Source organism: Myripristis murdjan, chromosome 5 (genome assembly GCF_902150065.1).
Source record: "Myripristis murdjan chromosome 5, fMyrMur1.1, whole genome shotgun sequence".
NCBI classification, from domain to species: domain Eukaryota; kingdom Metazoa; phylum Chordata; class Actinopteri; order Holocentriformes; family Holocentridae; genus Myripristis; species Myripristis murdjan.
In genome coordinates this window covers 19,891,974-19,918,014 of record NC_043984.1, presented here as the reverse complement: position 1 = coordinate 19,918,014, position 26,041 = coordinate 19,891,974, and the positions used below count along the sequence as shown (strand labels likewise).

General features: G+C 40.9%; 2 protein-coding genes across 3 annotated transcripts in view; both read left to right on the top strand.

The window, feature by feature from the left end:
- The window catches only part of erbb3a (erb-b2 receptor tyrosine kinase 3a), a 17,494-nt gene extending 2,246 nt beyond the window's left edge, over positions 1–15,248 (top strand). The window contains exons 3-30 of one of the 2 annotated variants that reach the window (XM_030052295.1): positions 4,093–4,250; positions 4,881–5,067; positions 5,566–5,691; positions 6,164–6,229; positions 6,550–6,668; positions 7,209–7,350; positions 7,895–8,008; positions 8,110–8,227; positions 8,358–8,431; positions 8,558–8,648; positions 8,864–8,881; positions 9,230–9,447; positions 9,558–9,687; positions 9,844–9,937; positions 10,349–10,503; positions 10,624–10,677; positions 10,813–10,954; positions 11,040–11,156; positions 11,241–11,339; positions 11,437–11,622; positions 11,736–11,891; positions 12,139–12,214; positions 12,391–12,537; positions 12,683–12,780; positions 12,916–13,101; positions 13,206–13,274; positions 13,405–13,666; positions 14,068–15,248. In XM_030052295.1, the coding sequence (XP_029908155.1) occupies positions 4,093–4,250; positions 4,881–5,067; positions 5,566–5,691; positions 6,164–6,229; positions 6,550–6,668; positions 7,209–7,350; positions 7,895–8,008; positions 8,110–8,227; positions 8,358–8,431; positions 8,558–8,648; positions 8,864–8,881; positions 9,230–9,447; positions 9,558–9,687; positions 9,844–9,937; positions 10,349–10,503; positions 10,624–10,677; positions 10,813–10,954; positions 11,040–11,156; positions 11,241–11,339; positions 11,437–11,622; positions 11,736–11,891; positions 12,139–12,214; positions 12,391–12,537; positions 12,683–12,780; positions 12,916–13,101; positions 13,206–13,274; positions 13,405–13,666; positions 14,068–14,864 (4,199 nt within the window). In that variant the 3' untranslated portion in view covers positions 14,865–15,248. Of the gene's footprint in view, positions 1–4,092; positions 4,251–4,880; positions 5,068–5,565; positions 5,692–6,163; positions 6,230–6,549; positions 6,669–7,208; positions 7,351–7,894; positions 8,009–8,109; positions 8,228–8,357; positions 8,432–8,557; positions 8,649–8,863; positions 8,882–9,229; positions 9,448–9,554; positions 9,688–9,843; positions 9,938–10,348; positions 10,504–10,623; positions 10,678–10,812; positions 10,955–11,039; positions 11,157–11,240; positions 11,340–11,436; positions 11,623–11,735; positions 11,892–12,138; positions 12,215–12,390; positions 12,538–12,682; positions 12,781–12,915; positions 13,102–13,205; positions 13,275–13,404; positions 13,667–14,067 lie in introns of both variants that reach the window. The other variant, XM_030052294.1, reaches the window with a different exon arrangement.
- Positions 15,249–16,397: 1,149 nt separating this feature from the next.
- Positions 16,398–23,316, top strand: pa2g4a (proliferation-associated 2G4, a). The gene is made up of 13 exons (XM_030052193.1): positions 16,398–16,605; positions 17,432–17,560; positions 17,911–18,016; positions 18,956–19,025; positions 19,146–19,238; positions 20,105–20,168; positions 20,808–20,886; positions 20,998–21,076; positions 21,197–21,330; positions 22,427–22,521; positions 22,637–22,764; positions 22,895–22,948; positions 23,107–23,316. Exons 1-13 carry the CDS (start codon positions 16,524–16,526, stop codon positions 23,167–23,169), a joined length of 1,176 nt encoding a protein of 391 aa, XP_029908053.1. The 5' UTR covers positions 16,398–16,523; the 3' UTR covers positions 23,170–23,316.
- The last annotated feature ends 2,725 nt before the right edge of the window (positions 23,317–26,041 follow it).

The window sequence follows — 26,041 nt, the reverse complement described above, 5'->3', positions numbered from 1 at the left end:
AAGTGCTCGAGGCAAATTTTGCCCAGTGCCACTTGCAATGTCATAAACAACTGGGCAGTATTAGACTGGAGTGTTATGGGCAGCATTCAAGGTGTGGACTGCCTGCCTTTGTAAAACCCAACAACTGTTTGTAAGCATCTCCTTAGAACTGTAGAATAACTTTCAGAAAATACTCATATGCATTTGAATATATTGAGTTAGAAACCAAATTTTAAATGCTTTTGTCAGTTTTGTTGCTGCACATGGCACTGAACATTTCAGAGGGCGGCAACAATTCATGCAAACATGCCCACAATGCAAATAAATAGATTTAGCTGTGGTGCCACCTCATTAATAGAACTCGTTCCAAAAACGTGAGAATGGAAGAGCTGGAGGGAATACCAAGGCATTTTCTATTTGGCTTACAGAATAACCAGACTAACAATGAGCAGCAAAAAATTCCTGTCAAGTGTAATTTATGAGAGAAGTTAGATAAATCAAATATCAGAGGTGGTGTTTGCTTGTGATTTGTGTGGGCATCCCACTAGTGCTGCACTCCCTAGTACAATTTGTTTTCTTTCCCTGCAAGGAAAAACAATCTGATCGTAGCTCTTCACCTGTGACTTCTACTCCAACTAAGTCATAAGTCAGAATGCAGATATGTTGTCGCTCCTGTTGCCAAAGCATGTAAGCATGGCGTTGAACAACCGCCTCAGTTTACTATATTGGAGGAAACAGTCAAACACATGAGATACAAGGAAAAATACCTCACTTCATTTGTACATTAAAAAAACAGCCATAACAAAGTAAATGCACCATGAAAAGGAAATAGCACATGTGCTCAGGTGTCTGTCTTTGTGTTTCTCTACGTGTGTGAGTGTGTGTGAGTGTGTATGCACATGCTCTCTTGTGCGAGAGAGGTATGCAGTAATCTCTTACCGTCCTGTGCCAAGTTTCTGTTTACCTCACTCATCGTCTCAACCGCTTTATTGAACTTGTTTATCTCCTCCTCCCTCTATTCTTTTCTTTTCCCCTCTCTTCTTTTTGAGCATGGAGTCCTTGGTAACAGCTGAATGAAAGTGGCATCTAAACCTGATCCTTGCTCACTTGTGCTGTGTAATGTTTTCTTCAAGAGTTAGGTTACATTTAATAGTGAGGACAATTAGACTGTTTAGCTGCAAGCTCATGTAAATGAGTAAATATGCTGAAGAGAACAGAGAGGGGGATGGAGTTAGTGTCGGGTGGGTGGGAGGCAGACAGACACAGCAATGTATGTAAAGCATTCAACAAAATAAATAAAGCCAGGAGTTGGTGGGAAAGGAAGACAGGCTTGGCCACACATATTGATGTACTACAACAGAGACTTGTTTTGCACTCTCTCAAAATAGGGCCATTGTATGGGTGTGCGTGTGTGTGTGTGTGTGTTCACTACAAACCCCTCCACCTCATTCCTTTTTTCTCCATCATCCATCTGCCAACAAGCACCTCTTTGACAGAAAACTCACTCAGCCTGTTCAGATTTTCAGTTCCCACAGCTGCAACCTATACATTGTCTTTATGGCCTCTGAACTATTTCGTTGCATAAGTAGACGGGCACCTATCTTTTTAGACACCGCTGTTGTGTTGTGTTCAAGAATTTGTGGACCGTGCGTGGTGTGCATTTTCTATGAAGAGCCTTAAACTTTCTTTAGCCTACATGTGCAGGTGCTAAAGTGCGTTTCCCAATAGGGAACTGAAGCTGGGCAGAGTCAACAGCCCACGTCATCCACTGATAGCAATGAGCTGCTCATAGCATAGGTAAGGTGGGGTAGATAAAAACAATCACTGTTGAGCAACTTGCACACAGACAATTCAATTAAATGGCTTCCTCTGGAGCAAAGTGCTGATGAAAGTTAAGTGAACTATCTAAAAGCAATTTGGAGCAAGCGGCAGAAACAACAGAGCCACACGACATGGAATAAATGTAGGACTTTGATGCTGAGGAATGTCCCGTGTTTCTGCAGGCACAGCGGTGAACGTTAGAGAGGGATCATGTCTGTCTATTCATACAGTTTGGTCCAGAGCCAGCTCCTGTAAACCCGACAAACACAATAAAGTGACTGTTATCTTGGCTTTATGGCGGTAGGGCATGTTCGTTGAACTGTTGTCACAAGCAATCACAGTTCTTTTACTCACCAGCTATGTCTTTATTGCACTGAGGTTAATGAACATGACCCTTTTTTATGCCCTTGTTGTTGATCTTGCTCTGAGATGCTTGCAGATGGAATGTACGCGCGTGTGTGAGTGTGTGTGTGCGCGTGTGAGTGTGTGTGGAGACATTTTGTGGACACATTCTTTTTCCTGGTACACTACAAAAAACAACAACAACAACAACAACAACAACAAAAAACAGCTGGTTTATTATTTAGGTTAGACTTGGTGTAAGCATTTAAATAAAACCTCTTCAACACTGCTGGTCTCATTGGTGGGTTTGTCAATACAAATGCATGTTGTGTGGCTGAGCTTTGTTCAAACTCTCAGAACTATATTTTAAATTCTAGCGGAGATTGCAAGGTTTCCAAAGATGCCACATATGTTCTGCTGAAGAACATGGAAATGTGGATAAAATAGTGCAGAAGACATCCATATAATTTGTATTTGATGTAATGTTGCAGCCACAAAACAGTGGTGTCCTGGGTTTGAATATTTCACTTCACTGTAGCTTCAGTGAAGCAATGTAACCAGCAAATACAGAATTTGTATGTACCATTGTTGTACAATATACAAACACAAATAATGAAGCTGCTTAAGGGGATATTTAAGGGAAGTCAGTGTTCAAGGGGCTAAGATTAGGCAGTTGGCACTGATTTCAGGTGCTAAGAATATGGGCTTATGGATGAGTTCACCTGAATGTCGTCTTTGCATATATGTACCAACATGTATATTTGTGTATATGTGTTTGCTTGTGTGTTTGTCCATTCAAAGTATTGATTCCTAGACAACATTCAATGCGACAGTCATGCTACACCCTCCCTTCCGCTGTTGTTCTGTCCCCTCCATATTCTGTCGTGCCCTCTCGTTCTGTCAGAGATTTGAATAACAAAGCAGCAACTTGGTTCCAGTGACATCAATTGAACTCTAACAGCCTGTAAACAAGGCCACATATGTTTACCCAGCATGTAATCAGGCCCTCTGCCAGTCCTTAAACAGTCTTAAAACGTCTTAAATTCAATGTAGTAAACATTAGGCCTTGAAAGTTATTTGATAGTCTGAAACTTAATTGAATTTATTATTATAAATATGTTATCTAATTTAATTTATCCATCTTTTAATTTCTTTGTGTCAAAACTTGTGAAGCTCCTCTGCATGAAGTTCAGCATTTCTGGTGTTACACAACTCTAAACCTACCACTGAACCTAATACTTCCTTTATACCAACATGCAACACTTTACCTGGTGGGGAAATGCCTGTTGCATGTGCTATTTTAATATCAATGTAAGAGACCAGATTATTTATTTTTAGCATCAGTAGAGAGAAATTCACCAAAATCCTTGGACTTAGATAGAAGTTTGCTAAGCTAAGCTAGATAACTAAGTCTGTTAAAAATATGTGTATACTACTTACCCTTACACTTACAATGCTCACTTGAAAAGGAAAAGGATGATTTTTTTTTTTTTTTTCCAAAAATGAGTCTTAAATTTTGGTGAAATTTGTATTGAAAAGGTCTTAAAAAGTATGAAATTTAAGTCTTTGATGGCCATAGTCACCTTGATAATCCTGTTACAAGACTGCCATTGTTACCAGTCAAACTGAATAAAGTGGCTTGTAGTACGTGGTATAAAAAGCTCTTTATACATGAAGGACCATATTCAACAAAATTTCAATATATTATGACACCATTATATGCACAATATTGAATGTTCGGTGGATTCATCTTACTACCCCTACTTGTTCACATTGCACATCAGTACTAGAATATTACTAATAACCAATAATACTCATGGCCTGACACAACTGTTAAAATTATCTCTAAAATGCAAATGAGGGGTCAATATGTGTGTTAAATCCTTATAAACTCATTTACTGATGCTGACTACTCATTAATGTGAACTTAATCTATTTGCTCTGTGACAGTGGTGGTATGCACCGGCACCAACAACGATTTGAGCGTGACGAGAAACTTGGACGAGCACTACAAGATGATGCAACAGATTTACAACGGCTGTGAGATAGTCATGGGCAACCTTGAGATTTCCCAGATGGAGCACTCCAGAAACCTCTCCTTCCTGCAGGTGAGGGTTTGAACACACGGCATCACAGTAACAGATGTTCAGGGAGCATGGTGTCACTGAGTTGGTGACATGCCAAGACAAGACAGGGATGTTCAGATAACAGCATGAGCGCAGACACAACGAGAGAACCAAAACAAGCTTCTTTATCCTTTGTCTACTTGATGGATGATGTCACTTCCTCACATACACAATAACATCTCTTACATTTCCCTCCGAGACATTTCTCTCCATTACACCGTGTAGTGCCGTCTCAGTGACTAACACAGCAACCAATACACACTTCTTTTGTCAGGCTGTGACACCGAGTGATGACAAATGGTAAAAGCCAAGAGTTAGTATTTGCAAAAACAGATATTTCCAACTGTATTTATTTCTATAAAATGTGCAAAAAGCGCATAGGCAATATCATGACAAAATTTAGGGTTTTGGATTCAGAGGGTGTGTTATATAAAGTATTAGGTACAACTTTCACATCTTTTTTTTTTTTTTTTTTTTTTTTTTTTTTTTTCAAGAATGGCATTCATCTGTTTTTCCAAATAAACTCCTCTCATGCTTACAGCAAATTCTGACTTCCTGCATTTAACATTTCCTTGTCTAACTGTCTTGTTGTTTGTCTTTTACCCACTGCAGTCTATCAGGGAAGTGACCGGCTACATCCTGATTGGCCTCAACCAGTTTACCCGTCTACCACTTCCAAACCTGCGTGTCATCAGAGGCACCACATTGTACAAAGGGCACTATGCCTTGGCGGTGGTGCTCAACTACCAGAGGGACGGGCAGTATGGACTACGGGAACTGGGTCTCACACACCTTACAGGTAACATACACACATACACACACACACACACACACACACACATAGACATACACAGTGCAAAATTATGTGATGGGAAATTAGGATTGTGGCTTTTGTTTTTCTGAAGTGGCATAGTAACCGTTTGGTAATATTTATGTGTTCGTGATGTGGAAGCGTGTGTGACTATGTGTGTATGTGTGTGAGAGGCGACTTACAGCAGCTTACTGTTGTTGCTGCAGCTCCCACACCTACGTAGTACAGCCACGCCCTCAGTACTGGTCATCGGCAGGCAGGCAGTGCCAGGTGTAGACTTTAGTGATGGGAAGTCCCTGGAATGTCTCATGTGTTCAGTCCCTGTTTAACTGTCAGTGTAACATGAGCTGTAGCACATTACACTGTGTTAGTATGCACTGTAGTAAACACCAAATGTGCCCGAGTGTGCTGCACTGAGTCACCGGCCTGTTCTGACTTGTTTTGGTAATTGTGCTCATCATTAACATGCATGTGTGTCATCTGCAGAGATTTTGGAGGGAGGAGTCAGCATCTTCGAGAATAAGTTCCTGAGCTACGCTCCCCAGGTGAACTGGCAGGACATAGTGAGGGACCCAGCAGCCAAGGTTGTCATCAGTGACAACGGGCCTCAGAGTGAGTGCAGCGCATGCAAAGTCATGAAATATTTAATATCAGCATCAGCCAGGTTTTTTTTTTGTTTGTTTGTTTGTTTTAACCTCTTCAGCTTTTATGTTTTAATCTCTGCAATCCTGCAGGTGGTTCATCATTGCTGTGTGGCTGAGATTTTTTCAGCGATGCAGAAATAGTAGTGGAGATCCTAATGTTTCCATGGATACCAAATATGTCCTGCTGAATGACAGAGGAAATGTGTATAAAATGATGCAGAACATACCTAGATTTGTTATTTGATGTAACGCTGCAGCCATAAACACAATGGCATCTTTCATTTGAATATCTCACTCAGTAGTTTTTTTTTTTCATTATTATTATTATTTTTACCTTTGAGGATATTTCAGGGAAAAGCTGTCTGAGTTCAACTTGTTAATAAATATATATGAAATTTCATCCACTGATTATAATAGAGTTTTTAAATGTCATATGTCAGTGCCTTGTGATGAGGCGTGCAGAGACGTTCCATGCTGGGGGCCAGGGAACGACACGTGCCAGATCTGTACGTATATCATCCCTTTTATTTGTTTTAGCATTGTCACCTTGATTTACTACTGTTTGACTTCATGTGTCTTTGTGTTTTTTTTCTTTGCTTTATTGATTTACTGATTTGACTTGGAGCTTTATTGATTTTTCTTATGAATTTTATTGCCCTTTCCTTGTGGAGCACTTTACAACTTTTGTTTTGAAAAGTGCTGCACATATTAAGAATGTTATTGTTATTAGCAGATTTCTTTGTCAGCTAAACTCATAGTTAAATCTGTAACAGATCGGTTAGTCAACATGGTCTCGAATTTGTCACTCTCCTTCTCTCCCTCTCAGTGACCAAGACAGTGTGCGCGCCTCAGTGTAATGGTCGTTGTTTTGGCAGAAGTCCCAGTGAGTGTTGTCATATCGAGTGTGCAGGCGGCTGCAATGGACCCCTGGATACAGACTGCTTTGTGAGTTTGCAGCTTGAAGGAATACTCCAACATTTTGGGCAAAATATCCTTTATTTGACTCACCCAGATTGAGACAAGACGTTTGATACCATTTTCACCTCTGTGCATCCAGTGGTTCAGTTTGTATGGGTAGCATTTCACGTTAGCTTAGCATAAAGACTTGAAGTCTATGGGAGTCGTTAGCTTAGCTCTGTCAAAGTGAACAAATAAATATTACAGCAGCTCCGAAGCTGTGTAATTCAAATACACATGATATGCTGTGTAAATAGCACAGCTTCGGTGTCGCTGTAAGGTTTATTTTTTCACTTTTATGAGCCAGGTTAATGAATCCTATAAACTTCAAGGAACCCACCCATAGGAACCAAACCACTGGATGTACCGATGTGAAAATGGTATCACACATCTTGTCTCAGTCTTAGTAAGTATTTTTCCCACAACGTTGGAGTATTCCTTTAAAATCATAGACTCAAACTTACAGACTCAACACATCTATGGGCACATGCTGTGTTGCTAACTGTGTTGTGCTCTGACTCTTTGCAGGCTTGTAAGAACTTCAACAACTCAGGTTCTTGTGTGCCTCAGTGTCCCCAGACTCTGATCTACAACATGCACACGTTCAAACTGGAGCTCAACCCCAATGCTAAATATCAGTACGGCTCCATCTGTGTGGCCCAGTGTCCCAGTGAGTCCCCAGACACTCATCCTTGATCATTTTTTTTTACATTAAGTTACTGTTACACCCCTATATATCAGTTAGGGATGCACTTATACTGGTATCAGTATTAGTGCCGTTGTTGAGCAAAAGTGTGCTAGCCCTGAGTAACACATTAGAAATAAAAGCAATTTTCTTCGGTGTCTTCCACTCTTAACTCTCTTACCTGCTTTTCTCAAATGGGGTGTAAAACGTTTTTTATATTAATTATTTTGTTCAATGACCCCAAACGTTAAAAAAAAAGAAAAAAAAAAAGGATTGAATCATAACTCCACATTGATTTAAAGTTTTGTTTTCAGCAGGTGGCATCAGTGCTTCCCTAATATCAGTGCATTATGATTGTATAACACTGAATTTGCATTTTGAAGCGGTACATAGAGTTCCAGTTGATTAGCATTTGGCTACTATAAAGTTATAGATCCCTAAAATACTGTAGAGTATGTATGCTCATGCTTGCTAATGTTTTAATGCAGTCAGAGTCAACTAATCTTTATATTTGTTCTTTCTCTCACAGCAAACTTTGTCGTTGATGGCAGCTCGTGTGTGAGCAGCTGCCCTTCTGGTAAGAAGGAGGTGGAGGAGAGCGGAATGAAAAAGTGTAAGCCCTGCGAAGGCCTCTGCCCAAAAGGTACTCAAAAGACTTCAGTAATTGATTCACAGTTAATTTTCTGCAACTGGCTCATACAACTAAAATAGAAGCAAACCTTTGTGTCTCTGTCATCTTCCAAGATTGCAGCGGCACAGGAGGCAAAAAAGGACAAACTGTCGACGCCAACAACATCGACAGCTTCATCAACTGCACGACCATCCAGGGCAGTCTTCACTTTCTGGTGACGGGGATCAAAGGGTGAATAATGCTCTTTGCAAAATACAATCGGGGTTTTGTGTCATAGGTTTATATATGTTTTATTTTCTGTGCCTTGTGAATGCTTTTTGCAAGTGATCCTTACTTTTGCCTCATATTTGTCTTTGCAAAGTGATTCTTACAAGAAAGTCCCAGCCCTCGATCCAGAAAAACTGAAAATCTTCAGGACTGTGCGAGAGATTACAGGTACAAGTGTGTGCATGCGCGCGCGCGTGTGTGTGTGTGTGTGTGCACATGTGTGCGTGTGGTGTGTGTGCATGGTGATTTGCCTACAATCTGGTGACTTCTTTTGAAAACTGCCTGTGGTTGCAGATTTCCTCAGTATCCAGTCATGGCCTGAAAGCATGTCTGACCTGTCAGTCTTCTCCAACCTCCAAACAATTCAAGGCAGAAAACTCTACAGGTAAGCAGTTTGTGGTGTTTTCTGTGTTTCTGGCATATTTTTTTCTCCCTCCTTTTTGTGTCCTTTAAACTCATGTTGTCATCTCTATTTAACTGCATTCACCACCTGCATGAATCTCATTGCCTTGATGTGTTTTCTGTTTTTGTATCCCCCTCCCACACCCCTCTCCTTGTCCCATGGCCTCTTTCCTTCTCCCCCATTGTGACCCCATGTAGAGGACCGAGCTCTAAAAGGTACAGTGCAATTTTTCACATTTTTTTCCTGTCCCTGTTTGTTGTGTGTATGTGATGTCTGATGTTTCACAAATCAGTTTAGCTGAATATAGAGACAAGAACTGACATATTTTCTTGTCATCTGTAAAATGTCATGGTAATACATTTCAACCACATATTTCACACAGAGTTGAAATTAGTTTTTTATTTATTTATTTATTTATTTTTTAAATTTGGTTGGTAACAACACAGGGATTCCTGGTTGTATTTTGAGAACAAATTTCATAATGACCACTCTTGAATACACATGCATCGAAGAATAAAAGAACATTTTTTATTAAACTAAACTCACTCTGTATCTGGTTTCAGGGGCTACTCTCTGTTGGTGATGAGGATCCCCTCTTTGACCTCTCTGGGTTTACGCTCACTGCGAATAATCAATGAGGGCAGTGTGTACATCTCAGAAAACAAGAAGCTCTGCTACCACGACACCATCAACTGGACACGTATTTTTAACAGCAGGTCCCGCCCACAGCGTCGCCAGAAGCACATCGAAATCAAGAACAACCGACCACAGGGTCAATGTGGTGAGACGGGCGGGTGGCCATTGTATCTACCATTCTTGATCAGCTCCTCTGTCAGTGGTAATGTTGGTGATCATGACCTTGTCATTTTTGTGCCGTTGTGTCTGTAGCAGCAGAGGGCCACGTGTGTGACCCCATGTGCTCGTCTGATGGGTGCTGGGGGCCTGGGCCAAACCAGTGTCTGTCCTGTAAGAATTTTAGCAGAGGAGGAACTTGTGTCCCGCAGTGTATGTTCCTAACTGGGTGAGTCTTCACAAAACAACAATAAGAAGTAGGTTATGTTTGCTGCACCTCAGCTTCTGCCTGTGTTTCAGTGCTCCTTTCAATTCATTCAAAACATTTGTGAGTAGTTTATTTTCATTCTGTTGTATTTTTATGTTTGTTTTGGGCTCTATGCAGTGAGAGGCGAGAGTTTGCTACCCCAGAAGGCGAGTGTATGCCCTGCCACTCAGAGTGTGCGGTCCAAGAGGGAAAGTTAACCTGCATTGGTCCAGTAAGTTCTCTGCCATCTAGTGGCCACCTGAGGCCAAACAATCAGGTGGATTACCATTTAATATGTGCAAACAATCAGATTCTTCAAGCTACATAATTATATTGTAGTAACCATAGGTGAACTGCTGCCACCTAGTGGCCAATGGCTCTGTTAGAGTGCCTGCCATGCACCAAGACTGAGTAGCCCAGATTCAATTCCAGCGCAAGCCCTTTGCTGCCTTTCATGCCCTCTCTGTTTCTTGTCTGTCTAATAAAGCAGAATTGACTCACCAAAAAAAAAAAGAGCTTTATAGATGAAGATATCACTGACTTCAGGTCTAATTTCAAGAGAAAATCCATGTCCTCTGCTCTTACCATGTTTCTGTCTATCTCTCTTTTGTCTGTCCATAAAATTGCCTTTATTTCTTCCCAGGGAGCAGATGAGTGCGTGGCCTGTGCCAGTCTCCAGGACGGTCCACACTGTGTGTCCTCGTGTCCTGAGGGTGTAATGGGAGGGGAGGGAATTATCTTTAAATACCCCAGCAAACAACGCCGCTGTGAGCCTTGCCACAGCAACTGCACCAAAGGGTAAGGAATAAGAAGGGATGCATGTGTGTGAGTGTGTGTGTGTGTGTGTGTGTGTGTGTGTGTGTGTGCACATGCACTAGTCTGTATTGAATTTGCCTCCTCTCTGCATTCTGTGTTTAGATGCTTAGGCCCAGGAAGTGCAGACTGTCTGGAGACTTCCCGGTACATGTCCAGGTGAGTGTCTCTCTTCACACTGACATATTTTCAGTTAAAATAAGAAAAGATGTAAACAGACAATTTCATACTGAAATGTAGATTCAGTATTAAGTGACGATAATATGACACCACTTCATTTTCATTCCTGTCCAGCCAAAAAACCACAGCCATTGCACTGGGAGTGATTGCACTTCTGTTCATGGGATTCTCCATTTTTGTGCTGAGTGTCCTGTATCGCCGAGGTCTTGCCATCCGCCGCAAAAGAGCTATGAGGAGATACATGGAGAGTGGAGGAGTGAGTGAGATTGTGTGGTTTGAGTTTTAACTATGCTCATGTGTTTAAATAAGGCACCTGTTAACATGGTGCCGTGTGCTGACAGAGTTTTGAGCCCGATCCTGGAGAGAAAGGGACCAAAGTTCACGCTCGGATCCTGAAGCCCACAGAGCTACGAAAGATCAAGCTGCTGGGTAACGGCGTGTTCGGATCTGTCCATAAGGTAGTGACATCATCAGCCTATATAATGCTCCTCGATAGTTATTAACTTGATCAGTGATGAAAATGTCTCTTCTCTGACTCACAGGGCTTCTGGATTCCTGAAGGAGACACAGTGAAGCTTCCTGTGGCCATAAAGACGATTCAGAGTCGCTCTGGACGGCAAACCTTCCATGAGATTACAGATGTGAGACAACATATGGATTCTCACTGAGCATTTATTCGTCATTTTTCTTCCTTTTTTTTTTTTTTTACCCTAATAATTATACTTATGCCTTTTGCAGCACATGTTGGCGATGGGGGGTTTGGACCATGCTAATGTTGTCAGGATCTTAGGTATTTGTCCGGGTGCTAGCCTGCAGCTTGTCATCCAGCTCAGCCACCTGGGCTCCCTGCTGGAGCACACCAGGCGTTACAAAAACAAACTCAGCCCTCAGAGGCTGCTCAACTGGTGTGTGCAAATTGCAAAGGTAAAGTACAACAAGGATACTTTTTTGCAAAAATGTGTGTATTTTATTTCTTTTTGTATACAATTGTTACATGTACTATTTAACTTAAATACATGCCTCAACTTTTCTGTCAGGGCATGTATTACCTGGAGGAGCACAGGATGGTCCACAGGAACCTGGCTGCCAGAAATGTGCTCCTGAACGCTAATTACATTGCCCAGATCTCAGACTACGGCATTGCAGACTTGCTTTACCCTGATGAGAAGAAGTACGTCTACAATGAGGCCAAGGTCTGTAGTCCTCCAATAAAGATATGTCTTTGTTTTTTTCCTGGTAGACAAATAGCCATTCAGTCAAAGGTACAAAGTTCATTAACAGATATCGTGCCATGTATTTTAACCTTTAGAAAATAACTCAGTGCTTCTGGTTTTGAGCAGTGAACAGTGAGGACTTGCTCTCATATTCTTTATATGTCTATCCTCTTGCATTTATTGACCACTTTCTCTGCCTTAATTAACTGTGTATGTCTTTATTTAGACACCAATCAAATGGATGGCCTTGGAGAGCATCTTGTTTCGCAGATACACACATCAGAGTGATGTCTGGAGCTATGGTGAGGTTTATGTTTGTTTGTTTGTTTTTTTAAACAGGGTTTTAATCCTCTGAATCAACCAAATCTCCCACTTAAGATATTGATTATCTATTGCAAACAAAAGCCTTGTGGACTTTTAAGCTACCATTACTGCTGTTTCACTCCAACTCACAAATATATCTATCACTTTTTTTTAGGTGTGACAATATGGGAGATGATGTCTTATGGAGCAGAGCCATATGCAAATATGCGTTCACAGGAAGTCCCTGATCTGCTGGAAAAGGGCGAGCGTCTCTCCCAGCCTCAGATTTGCACTATAGACGTTTACATGGTCATGGTCAAGTGTGAGTAGCCAAAATTACATGAGTACACCATACCTACCACATCCTTTTTTCATATCGAATTACATATTGGTTTGTTTCTGACACTATTTTTATTTATTTGTTTGTTGCAAACTACTGTATGACTCTTTGTTTCCTTAATTTCCAGGTTGGATGATTGATGAGAATATCCGTCCAACATTCAAGGAGCTGGCCAGTGAATTTACCAGAATGGCCAGAGACCCACCTCGCTATCTTGTGATCAAAGTAAGAAATGCCCAGTTAACATCAGTAGCCACTTTTGTTTATTTTCATTGTGAAAGGAAAAGTTCTGCTCATCACAGGGCCTCTGTAAAAGTGTGCAGACAAATTACTTATGGTTTCCATACTTTTGTGTTCCAGGAGGACTGCAGCCAACAAGACTCTCCTCCAGATGAAGCAGCTCAACGGAGTGTGGACCTGGATGACCTGAATATTGAGCTGGACTATCTGAAGGAAGATGAGCTTGATGATGGCATGACCGCAACCGCACTCTACATGTCCCCATCTCGGAGCCTCTCTCGTATCTCCAGGATGGACAGTCACAGAGTAGGGAGTCTTACTTGTTGTTGATTTTATGGATAGTTGGGAAAATGGTACTTGAAAGGGCTATTTTGTCACCTCATGTGTGTATCTCTGTCTTTTTCTAAAAGGTGGTTCTGACACCGTCAAGCATGGCTGGATACCTGCCTATGACCCCAGGTGTTGACAACCCAGGACAGGTAAACATGGAGACTGTTGTGTGATTTTAGATAATGCACATTTAAAAAATGTATTTGCACACTGACCTGTTTGTTAATGTACATTCTTCTTGTTTGACTAAGACAGCACTTGTCTGTTTCCTTTGTGTAGGTCATGTGGCAATCACGCTCTCGACTGAACTCGAACCGGACCGTGTCGGAGAGCTCAGAGGGCTGTGGCACAGCAGTGGAGCTGGAGATGAGTGAGGACTTCTCACTGGCAGGGAGCCTGAAGAGGAAACGTCACCGTGAGGACAGTGCTTACATGTCCCAGAGGGACAGCATGTCTGGTGGGCCATCAGAGACTCCCTCCCCAGAAATAGAGGAAGAAGACCAAAATGGATATGTGCTTCCTGGAGACAGCCCAGAGAGAGGTGATACTGTGATTCACAAGCATTATACATTTGTCTAATAGACCTTTAAAGTTAGAACCATATTTAAATGACGCTGATAATTTGGCTGCCTCTAAGTCGAATGTTTTTGGTAAAATGTGAAAAAGCATCGGAGGCTTGATTTAATTCTGTGTCAAAACTTCCAATTAATGGAACGACTGCATTGTGCCATTATTTTACGCTGTTTTACTTGTTACTTATAAACCAGTAAGTAATGTTGAGGATAGAGTGGAATGCCCTAGTGCAACAAAACATACAAATCTTTCTTACTACATCAGCAGTTACATGAAAATGGCTTCTTGCTGATGTGGTTTACACTAAATTATTAGAACCCATATCAGTTCAGAATCTAATCCTTACTCACTCTTTCTGTTGTTTTTCAGACACCCTCCTGTCCACCTCTCGAGCCACTCTGTCTCATGACAAGATGTGGAGGGCTCACTCAGCAGGACTCCTGGATGACCCAGAAAATGAAGAATATGAGTACATGAACAAACAACTATCCATACCATACCTCTCACCCAGACGCAGTCACAAGGATAACTGCCTGAGGAAGGACAAGAAACAGACGCCCTCTCTGCCGGCGCAGGCGACAGGCAACATCGCATCATCTACAGTGAGCACGGGCGACCACACCAGGAACGAGGACAATGCCACAAAGCATAACTCTGATCCAAAACACCAGGGATGTCAGGAAATCGAATATGAATACATGGACATCAGGGGCATTGAAAAAGAAGATGCTAGCCCTCCAGTACACGAACCCCCTCTTCCAGCATCAACAAGGGTTGGAGGGGAGGTGGAGGAGGAGGACGTCGATGAATATATAGACAGTAACTATCAGTACACAAACGAGCAGCCGAAGCTGCGGCAAGCTCTTCGAGACAGGAAGGAGCTGAAGATACACGGCAGGGATGAGGAGGAGGAGGCATATGAGTACGAGGAGATGGACTCTCTTGCTGCACCGGGGGCCAGAGATATAGCGGTTTACCAGAATATGCGAGGGGAGGAGGAGGGTGCGGTGGGCGGCACAGAGACACAGCAATCCGGGTTTGACCCTTGTGTAAAAGTGCGCACTAGTGTTGGGGTTGGGGAGCCTGCCAGTGGAGACAGATCCTTTGACAATCCAGATTACTGGCATAGCAGGATGCTGCCGAAGCCCAAAGCAGTGCGCACATGAAGAACACTTACAACCACACGTACACATCACAACCACAGCTATTTTTTTTCAATGAAATGTATATTAATGAAGGACCTGGAGGAGAGAATTCCCTCAAAGCCATCCAGTTGTGACTTTTTCCGTAATTGTATTGTCTGTTACAGGTTGACATTATGCAGTTTATTTTGACAAGTTGTTGGGTATTTCCAGAAGTAATGGCACTAAGTGATGGAAACACAGATGTGGCCAGAATACAAGCTTTATTTTTATGTTTACTTTTTGAAATGAACAAAGAATTTTTTTTACAATAATTGTATTTTTTTAAGTTTCCATGTTTTGAGACCTCTTTCAATGACAGCAAATCAATATGTTTCCTACACAATAAAACATGTTTTCAATATTATGATGCGGACACTTTTTATTTTAAGCATGGCTCATGCAGTGTGTGAAATGCATGCATATGGGCTGTTCCACCATGCAGGAACTGGTGTGTGTGTGTGTGTGTATATATATATATATATATATATATATATATATATATATATATATATATATATATATATATACATACATACATATATATATTGTTTAAAAAGAATTTAATAATAACGGCAGCTACGGCAGCTCTGCTTGCATTGGGCTGTATTTCTGTGCCAATTCTTTGGTTTTGCTTCACAGTAAAGTGGACTGAAATAGTAAGATAATATATCAGATAATTTGAGTAAATTGTTGGGTGGGGATACTTAGCCCTCACATTATCTTTGAGGTCTGGTAACTGTTTAAAGTCTCTAATTACATGCTTAACATTGTTATTTTTTTCTTCATATTTAATGATTTTTCCTAATCTAATGGGGACAAATGGGCAAGCATAAAATTAACATGATGATATGTTTTCTTTACCCTGGACATATTTTGTAGGCATCAGTTTTTCTAAAGGGTCTATTTGACCCCAATGCTTTTTTAGCTGTCTAAAACATATAAGAGGCATCAACATTTTATAACATTATATAAAACCTCTCCTTTGGTGTGCTAACCAAACATGACCATACCTGTAGTAGTGCAAGAACCTCTTTTGACATTCAGGAGGGGAAAACATAATTGCCACAAGAGCTTTGGTGTATAAGAGGTTTAAGTTTTTGTTTAAAGGGCTGTTTATTATATTTTTTCTGGAGGTTTGAATTACTGAAGTCAAATGACCCCAAATGATAAAAAGTTAGTAAATTTTAAAGACAACAGGAGGGCTAAGAATATAACTCAAATGAAAACAAATCAGTTATCAATTTTCTGCCTTATAATTCATGCCAAAAGATGATGTAAAACCAAATAAAGACAAGTGAGACTACATTTACAATGATTCTTTGATTTGAGCTTGTAAATGCAAATGATTTTTTTCCTGTGTAGTAAATTATAAGTTAATGTGAGAGTGGCAGGAGGGTTAGTTGACTTTCTATTTCTAAGGAGACACTTGAGGAGTCCTCTCAGTTTGTTGAAGCGGGTTTTACTTTAACGGCGCCATCCGCATTTTGGCGGGTTGGAGTGGTGTGACGTAAGTGACGTCAGCGCGGTGGGAGGAGCCTCAGAGGGCAGGAGGCCGGAGAGCAACGGCCAACAGTCGCTGGGGAAGTGAGGCTGTTTTGCTGCCTGTACACGGCTGAAGAGCGCGTTGAACCCGCTGTAAACATGTCCGACGAGGAGCAAGAGCAGACCATTGCCGAGGACCTGGTTGTCACCAAGTATAAGATGGGAGGTGACATCGCCAACCGTAAGTTCAATTAGACAAGTGGCCACGGGGTGAATGTGGAGGAGGTGACCCGCTCCTCTCGGCCTGTCGTGCAGCGTCTCTCCAGCTAGCGTTAATTCCAGCAGACAGCCAGCAGCCATGTGGTTTGACATGCGAGTCACATAGCTTCAGGAGACACGGACGGGCTACTGGAGACGACTAGCTTGGTAGCTAGCAAGTGCTGCCGTTGTTGCTAGCGACTCTGTCATCCATAAGACTTTACCGGAGAGAATGCTCTAGCTGTTCTTTTTCTTTTAAAAACAAACAAACAAACAAACGTGGGATGCTAGCTAACTAGCTAGCAGGATCCCCAGCTGGTTGCTTAGGCATGTCAGCTAAGTTAGAAATCTTAACCAGCTGGGAGACTAATCAGCCCCGCATCTTCCCGTTTCGTGTACTTGTCACCACGGTAAAATCGCGTGTTAGGTTCATCCACCAGTTTTGAATGTAATCTAGTTAACCCTGCCACTTCAAGCTGCTTGCTTTAAATGTTACCTGCACTGACATGCTAATAGTTCTGCTTTGGGACACAGACATGGTATGTTGCCTACAGCTTACATGCCACCTGTTCAGGTGACATTATTTTGTCTCCTTTATTTGTCCATTGGTGGACTGAACACAGTGACAGCTTGGGGCCATGTATGAAAAGTAACTTATACTCTGGACACTGGCTACAATTTGAAAACATCAACCAAAGTTATTGTAAATCATTTTATTGACTGTTCATATTGTAGTTGCTTCCCCTCTCCCTTCCCCTCTTTCCTTAGCAAATTAATTTTTGCCTTTTTGTCTCTCTGACTTCACCCAGAGACTCTCCGTCTGGTGGTGGAGGCGGCCAAGGCCGGGGTCTCGGTGCTCAGCCTCTGTGAGAAGGGGGACGCCCACATCATGGCTGAGACTGGAAAGGTCTTCAAGAAGGAGAAGGAGATTAAGAAAGGTGAGGTTAGGGTGGGGTTTTAGTGACCTGAGAATGATAATACTGATGCATCTCGCATATTTCGGTTAGGCCAAGTGTCACTATCAACAAGACGGTAGCTGCAGTGATGCGCAGTGTTTGTAGTCCGCTGTGTGTCATGCCAGACATTTTTAATTAGTTTCAGTCGCTGAAGGGGGTTTGAAAACTATGGATATGGTGGCAGAATTTGACCATGTATGGACTTAGGAATAAGCACATTAGGTGGACCAAGTGCCACTTCCTCTATTCCGCATACTTTAGGCAGTTTTCGTAATAAAACTGTGGATGATATTCCAAATGAAGACTTGGTGGTTCTCTTTTCCCTCTTCTAGGCATTGCCTTTCCCACCAGCGTCTCAGTCAATAACTGTGTTTGCCACTTCTCTCCCCTGAAGAGTGACCCTGACTACACACTTAAAGATGGGGATCTGGTCAAAATGTAGGCACCGCACTCTACAATAATGTTCCCCCGTGTGTGTGTTGAGTGTCTCAGTGTGTTGTCTCCCCCTCTCTCTATTTCACCTTGTGTGATGTCTTGTCACTTGTCTGTGACGGTTTTCGCTTTGCTCTTGACTGTCTGTTTCATTGGTGAGGTCTTTGTCTCCCTGTCTGTGTCATGTGGCAAACGACAAATAAGTTTGGACATTTTTAGAATTAGTCTTTTTGTGGTAACATACTTTTTGTTGGTGATACAGTGGATTTTAGCCACAGTGACCATCCATCTGCTAAATTCCGTTTTTCACTTTTGTCAGTGCAATGTTAATCTTCGTCTTCATCTTAGTTGTTGTATTGCCACTTGTTTTCATGCCTCTGTTTACTCTTGTTATTTGTCTTCTGTCTTTGCCTCCGTCACATGTATATATTTTTAGAATTTTAAGAGTTTTTTTTTTTTTTTATAATAGTGCAGTGTTTAATTATACAAATTGGGTTTGTATGTTTGTCACCTTGCTCAGACCAGTTGCATAAGCTTTTCTGCTGGTGTGTCTGTCTGTTGTAGTACAATCTCTTGGTGCTCATTTGGATTCACAAAAAGTGCTTTACAGTATCCATCCAGCTGATGTACAGCCAAAGGTTGCAGAGCTTAACCTCGGAATATATCTTCAATGTAATGACCATAATAGATTAAGTTGTTTTACTTTTATCTGACCTTCTCTTATGATCTCGTGTCACTCAGTCCGATTTTCTAAAGTACAGGATGGTTGACATTTTGTCCTCCCTGAATTGTCTTTGATCGGTTGTTTCACACAATGATATTAATAATCCCGGCAGCTGGTTGGCAGTAAACCTGCCATAAATTTGACACATCACAGATTTCACCTTGTTTTATTATGTTTGTCTGTCCTCTCTTCCCTCTCTCCCTCTTCTTTTTTCTCTGCAGAGATCTTGGGGTGCATGTTGATGGCTTCATTGCCAATGTTGCTCACAGCTTTGTTGTTGGAGCCACTAAGGTATAGGCTATATCATTGTTTTAGTAGCAGCATTTAATGTCTTTGTTTTAATTGCAACATCATGTCCTCTCATGAGCACACACCTTGACCTCCTGTTTTCACCATGTCTTGTCGGTACAGGAGAACCCGGTCACAGGCCGGAAAGCTGACGTAATAAAGGCAGCTCATCTGTGTGCAGAAGCAGCTCTTCGTCTTGTCAAACCTGGAAACCAGGTAATATCACACTTTTCCACCTCACAGTGTCTCACATGCCAACAATAATATTATATTACATTCTCTGCTGCTGTTTTTATGCACAGACTGGGTCAGGACCCAAAGGTAGGTCATGGAAAGATTAAAACGGGTACTCAAATTATGAAGAAAACTTGGTTTTACAGAGCTAGTAGCTGTTACTGTTGGCTATGCTACCTCCACCAGTCTTTTCAGGGCATGATGGGTTGAATAAAGTGTAAAGCTCAGGAATGTGTCGTCTACTGGAGGGCAGTAGAAACAGCTGGTCAGTTTGTGGCTTTGCAGGTTGTGCACCCATCCGTTTGTAAACTGCATGTTTTTATAAATATTCACAAGTTTATGCACTCAAGCCAAACACAACATACACTATGTGCCAAAACTGATGACTGTTATTGGAGTCAGTAGGCCTAGTTTTGTTTGGTAATGTTTACGGATCCATACCACCAACAGGGTGTAGTTTTTCTTCATCATGCCATGGCTTACTTTACAGACTTTCCTTGTAAAGTTTTTTTTTCTTTGCATGTTTTTTGTTTTACATTTGTGACTGTAAAAGATGACAAATCCATTCTTTCAATCATTTCTTGTGGCCATACCAAACTAATTCTACAATGTCGCTTATTTAAGTTAGAAGTGAGACATTTCAAGCTTTCACACGGGGAACTTACTGTCAGTATGGGTTGAGGATTTACTTTGATCAAAACTCTTGATCTGTAAGTGTAACGGTAGTATACGGTCATTGGTAACCATGCATCTGCTGTCATAGATTAAATTGATTAAAGGCATAGACAGATTGGTAAATAAGTTGTTCTGCATTTCACTTGTGTAAAGAATGCACTTCTCTCTTGCAGAACACTCAGGTGACAGAGGCTTGGAACAAGATTGCTCAGTCATTCAAGTGCTCAGCCATTGAAGGTGAGTGCTTTTATTAAAAGTCCTTGCTTTTATTTAAATAACAGGCTGTTCCTCACAACATGCTGTGTCATGGAAAATGCACCGTAGGGCACAATGAGTGTTGGTTAACTGTTGTCCTTTAACTTCCTCCTTGAATCTCTTGGACTGTGTGAGAAAGCTGTATTATATTGACACTGTGGTATGTGATCAGATATCGTCTGGAATTTTGGATATTGCAATGTGGCTTAAGTCTGGTCTTTTCCTGGTTTTAAAGGCTGTGTTGCATTACATGGATGTAATTATCTAAACATAATAGACTGCTCCAGCTCTTCTGGTACTGCCAGTACCTGCTTGGTGATCTACATTACTAGTGATTGTTTTTCAAAAATATCTTGTGTATAAATATCTAAAGAAAGCATTGGTGGTTATACCTACAACACTGTTACAATATTGGTATTGAAGTATTCGTTCAAAGCGATTATGTGCTATTGATTTTGACCATATATCTCCCAGCCCGAGCTTGTTCAAATAAAAGATTACCTCTGTCACACATTCATATAATGCCAGTGGATGCTTTCAATGAAATACAGTGAAATGCCGAAACAAGACAATTCTCCACCCTGTTGAATAATCGTAATGGTTCGGCGTTGTGTTTCGAAGGTATGCTGTCTCATCAGCTAAAGCAGCATGTCATAGATGGAGAGAAGACCATCATTCAAAACCCCACAGACCAGCAAAGGTATAGACATTCACTCAGATGTTCTGCAGGTATTTTGCGTTAGGAAGCATGTTTTACCACAGAGATGTCACTGATTTGTTTTGCCTGGCCTCTGCTGACACTCGCTCGCAGGAAGGACCATGAGAAGGCAGAGTTTGAGGTACATGAAGTCTATGCTGTGGACGTGCTGATCAGCACTGGAGAAGGGAAGGTCAGCGGCCTCTTTTTGTTTTGTTTACTCTTGTTCCGCGACCGTCCAAATTTCAAATGCCTCTACTGTACATAGTCAGCCATGAAATTACAAGAAAGGATCTTTATCCTCTGTATGCAGGCCAGGGATGGAGGTCAGAGGACCACCATTTATAAAAGGGACCCCAGCAAGCAGTATGGCTTGAAGATGAAGACCTCCCGCATGTTCTTCAGTGAGGTGGAGCGACGTTTTGATGCCATGCCCTTCACTCTCAGGTACACTTCACATGAAGCAAGCTGCTAAAAGAGACCATGTTTTTAATGGCTCTGACAGAATTTACAAATTGATTGATTGCTTGACAACACAACAACGTTCTATTCAGCAAAGTTGAGTGCAGATTTTGAGATGCTAACGTGTAGGACTGCCATCTTGTAATTTAACTTGTTGACCCCCTTGGTCGACTGAGATTCTTTGACTTTAGCTGTCGTTTTTTTCCCATCAAGACATGCCTTCATGACCAAAAGTGGTTGTGGACGGAGTCAGAGCAGCTCACACACACACACTGCCACCTTGCACTGTGTGTTAGCAACGGTCTGGTGATACGACACATATCATGATACAGAGTTGTTGTTGTTGTTTTTTTTTTTAATCTAATTTTAGGAAAACTGATATGTGCTTCTTCCTGTCTCAGTTTATGTTGTCAGGTTGGAGTGAGAGTCAACACTGCAAATAGTAGTTGGGGTTTTAAACACCTGCCACAAATCTTTGCATGTAAACTATTAATTTAAAATCTATAGTGTTTTTGAAAGTCAACACAGTATCACAGAACATGATGTGGTGATACTCAAGTGTATGGATATTTTATAACGCCACCTGTGCTGTTCTTATTATATTGCTGTGGTAATTCAGTTGTGTTGTTGCTGAAAGTAAATGCCACAGAAAACATATTACTACAAGAAAAAACTCTAGGGGAAACACAGGTACGTTGTGAATTTAGGCCCTAGAGCTTCAGTATTTTAATCATTCACAGTCAGAACAGCCTGTGTGCTTTCTCCTTATTCCAACAAAACTTTACAGTATTTCAGATTGGCTGGAGATTAAACTCTTTATGCAGCTGTCTTAATGAATTCAGTAGATTTCAAGTGCTCAGAATATCTTTAGATTACTCTGTTGCATTTGATTATTATTGATTAGGATTGCTTTGATTGTTATCAGCACGCTGTATAAAAGTGAAACTGCCAATTCATTTTGTGATTGCCAGAAAGTATGAATTAAAAAAGAAGTTGTTGTATTGACCATCCAGACTTGATTCAGCAGATGCGACTTGGAGTGTCAAGCACAGCCCTAACTTGTCTCTCCTTTCCTCACCAGGGCTTTCGAGGATGAGGCCAAGGCCCGGCTGGGTGTAGTGGAGTGTGCCAAACATGAATTACTACAGCCATTTAGTGTACTTAATGAGAAAGAGGGTAGGTGTGCACCTCTCTCTTCTAATTATACATTTGATGATGCATTGCATTCCTGTGTTATTTACCTCCCCACACTCCCTTACACACACACATGCTCTGTCTCTGCCCCTCCCAGGAGAATATGTAGCCCAGTTTAAGTTCACAGTGCTGCTGATGGCCAACGGCTCTCACAGAATCACCACCGGACCCTTTGAGCCAGAGCTCTACAAGTCAGAGTATGAAGTGCAGGATGCAGAGCTGAGGGTAAGATGTAAAACTCACCCTGCCGACATCAAGCTCTTCCGGTCACATTCACGCACGTTCACGCTGCAGAGCTGCTTTGCATGAAGTGTCTCATCCACTTTGGTGCTCAAAGCTCTCCTCTCTTCCCCAGACCTTACTGCAGAGCTCCGCTAGCCGCAAAACACAGAAGAAAAAGAAAAAGAAGGTACATTTCCATTTAGAGAAGAATGAGTGAACCAGGCTGATGCATAAATTGTGGACTCGTGATTTTAGAGTTATAGGCATTATTATTAACAGGACAATATCCATTGTGCTCAGTGTAACTTGTTTTCTGATTTGTTCCTCCTGTTTCATGTTCCACAGGCTTCAAGGACTGCAGAAAATGCAACTGGACAGCCAACCGAGGACACGGACGCAGCGGAATAAATACGACCTCTCCACACATACAAACACACGCAACACCCCAAAGAACAGCAAGAGAGAGAAGAAAAAAAAAAAAAAGACAAATCTGCCCAAACTCTTAGTTCCCTCTGCTCATTGTTCACCTCTAGAGTTGAGTCCACAGATTAAAGTGTTGAATTAATAAAAACAATTTTTGGAATCAGTTAAATATTTGAAGATCATAGTTGAGTGATTAACCAGCTTGCCATTAATGTTTAACCCTTTACTGCATTAATTGAAAGAATCATTGAAGAAATGTGACTTCATTTTCCCTGCCAGTTTTGTTACATTTTCAACTATAATTTTCACCAAACTGTGTGTGCAGCTGAGGTGCTTGTTGTAAAATTAAGAAGTCGTTGATTGTATCTTGTACCCGAGGCCGCCCAGGTGTACTTTACTTTCCTGTTGCTTGAATGGAGAATTTCAGTTTTCATTGTTTCATATAGTTTCTCTTGGACAAGAGTGTTAAACGTTATCTTTTTTTTTTTTTTTTTTTTTCATGAAAAATGTTCCTTTGGTTAAATATGACTTTGGTAATTACTGTTTGAAGAAGCTCCAGGTTGTGTCTAGAAACACTTTGCAGCCACCTCAGTGTGGGTGGGGCAAAAGATTTCCACTGACCAAGGGCATTATTAAACAGCTGAGACCTTGTCATTTATAAAGAAATAAAGAAACACCGTTTAAATAAATTATCTTAAAGTGGGCAAAAGAAAAGTCATTTTTACCAAAATGGCAGCACCATGCAGTAAAGGGTTAAATTCAGAAATCTTGGAAACTAGCCCAGGTGATTAGAGATAAGGAAAACATGTTTTTAGAAACAAATTATACAAACCTGACTCCTAAATTGTCAAAGCTAGAGATGAGGCTTTGTATATTTAATAAATTAAAAATGTGGGGGGAAAGAGATTATTACAGAATTGACAGTAAATGACTCAAGTGGCTTGATCGTTAGGAGGCCCTCGCTTCACACTCTTGATGTAGTGAAGCTCAATGTTTATCCTGACGTTTACAGCTGCACCCATTTGGTTAAGATTCCTGGGTTTTGACCACCGAAACCATTTTTTAAATTTGAGCAATAACTTGAGCAGAAGAATAAAACATTTGGAAGAATGCAAGCACTGACAAACACAGCTTGATGTTTGGGAACAAACTGCTATATTTACTGCCATTCCCCTAAACATGGTAATTTTATGAAAAAAAAAAATATGGAAGTGAGTCTGTACTTTCCACTTTGGGAAAATATTTTTTACTGTTCCAAAATGACACGTTACCTGTTTTTTTGCTTTAATACATCATTAGTCTTGTGGAGCATGTAAGCTTATCAGCTTTTATGAAGAATGGTGTTTGGGGTGTTTTTCATGGAGCTCAATTTCAACCCGATGTGTGGGACAAAGTTGGAAGGGTCAGAATTAAAAGCTGTTGGAAATGTTAGAAATGGTCAAATCTTGTTTTGTACCTTGAACAGTGGTTGATGGAACTTTATATCTAATGAAATAAAAAAGGACATTTTCATATTTTTTCTCTTTGTTTTCTTTAAAAGTTCCCAATCAAAGATCAAAATAAAAATTTTCTTGTGTCAATACAGACAATTAAGAGACAGCAGGCTGCTTGGTTTACCCCCCAAAAGTCTAAGATTATACCTGTATTGAGATGTATGGTGGTGGTATGAAAACATGAGCGTGGGATGAGTTCACCATCATTCAGCTGGGATAAGGAGCTGCTGCTAAACCAACATATGTGACCCAGCAGGAAACACAAGGATGCTGTAATGTCACATGTTATCTCTGTCATAATCTAACATGCCAACTATTTGTTTGTTTTCTATTATTTTTGGAAATAAACTCGACTGAAAAAACAACCACGTGGTCAGTCCAATGTTTGGTTTAATCTTTCAGTCAGACATAAGGCCAAAGTTACAGGATCGCCTTTCAATCACTTATTTTGTTGTTAGAGCAGACGGTGCAGTTTCAAATGGGAGACGCCTCACCTTGTTATGATGTGGTTTAAAAAAAAAGAGAGAGAGATGAATGCCACTCTATTTTCAAAAGAATGTGATTAGGAAATCCTCAAGAGTTCAGGATAATCCCCATCATCCCCATTATGACCCAAAGTGTAAGAGCATTTCACTCCACTATTTATATTTTGTACAAACCTCACATCAAAACATTCAAGACAGAAATTTAAGGCAGTTAATTCTATGGGTCATTAGTCTTGGCCAATGCTGTTATCGTGAACGAAAAATGACGAAATAACGAAAAGCAGGTGTGAAAAAAATAATTAAGTACAAATGAAGATGAAGCTTTACCAAAAAAGATAACTAACTGAGACGGTATGGTCTTTAAAACTATCTATAATTATAGAGAAAATGCCTTAAGTTTTCGTCGTTGTCAGTTTATTTGGTTGTTCATCTGCCCGAAGTGAAAACACTATTTAAAATGGTACGGTGACAAATATGCCATATTACAAAAACTCTAAAAGCAACACTGACACTAATGAAAACTAAACTAAAACTACGCATTTTCTAAAACAAACAAACAAACTAAACTAGCAAACCTAAAAATAAGTCTGAAAAATAAAAAGTCAAGACGAAATAAAAATAAAAACCAATGTACGATGCAACACTATATTAACCTTGGTCTTGGCATGAGCCTGAGGGGTTTTCTCCTTCCTCACCGTCATCCTCATCCTCAGTTAAAACGGCACAGACTCACAAACTTTACAAAGAAAAAAAGTCTGCAGGAACACTACCAGTCATAACCTACAACTTTTGATAGACACAGAGCACAATAGTACTGATATTTCTGGAGAATATCGTTACGCTGTGCAACGTTGGCGAATTGGAACTACATTTCCCATA

What these genes read in the sequence shown, in the direction of transcription:
- pa2g4a (XM_030052193.1), top strand. Translation starts at nt 16,524, where the DNA reads ATGTCCGACGAGGAGCAAGAGCAGACCATTGCCGAGGACCTGGTTGTC. An exon ending in GATGGGGATCTGGTCAAAAT is followed by an intron (nt 18,017 to 18,955) that starts GTAGGCACCGCA and finishes TTTTCTCTGCAG; the next exon opens with AGATCTTGGGGTGCATGTTG. An exon ending in TTGTTGTTGGAGCCACTAAG is followed by an intron (nt 19,026 to 19,145) that starts GTATAGGCTATA and finishes TTGTCGGTACAG; the next exon opens with GAGAACCCGGTCACAGGCCG.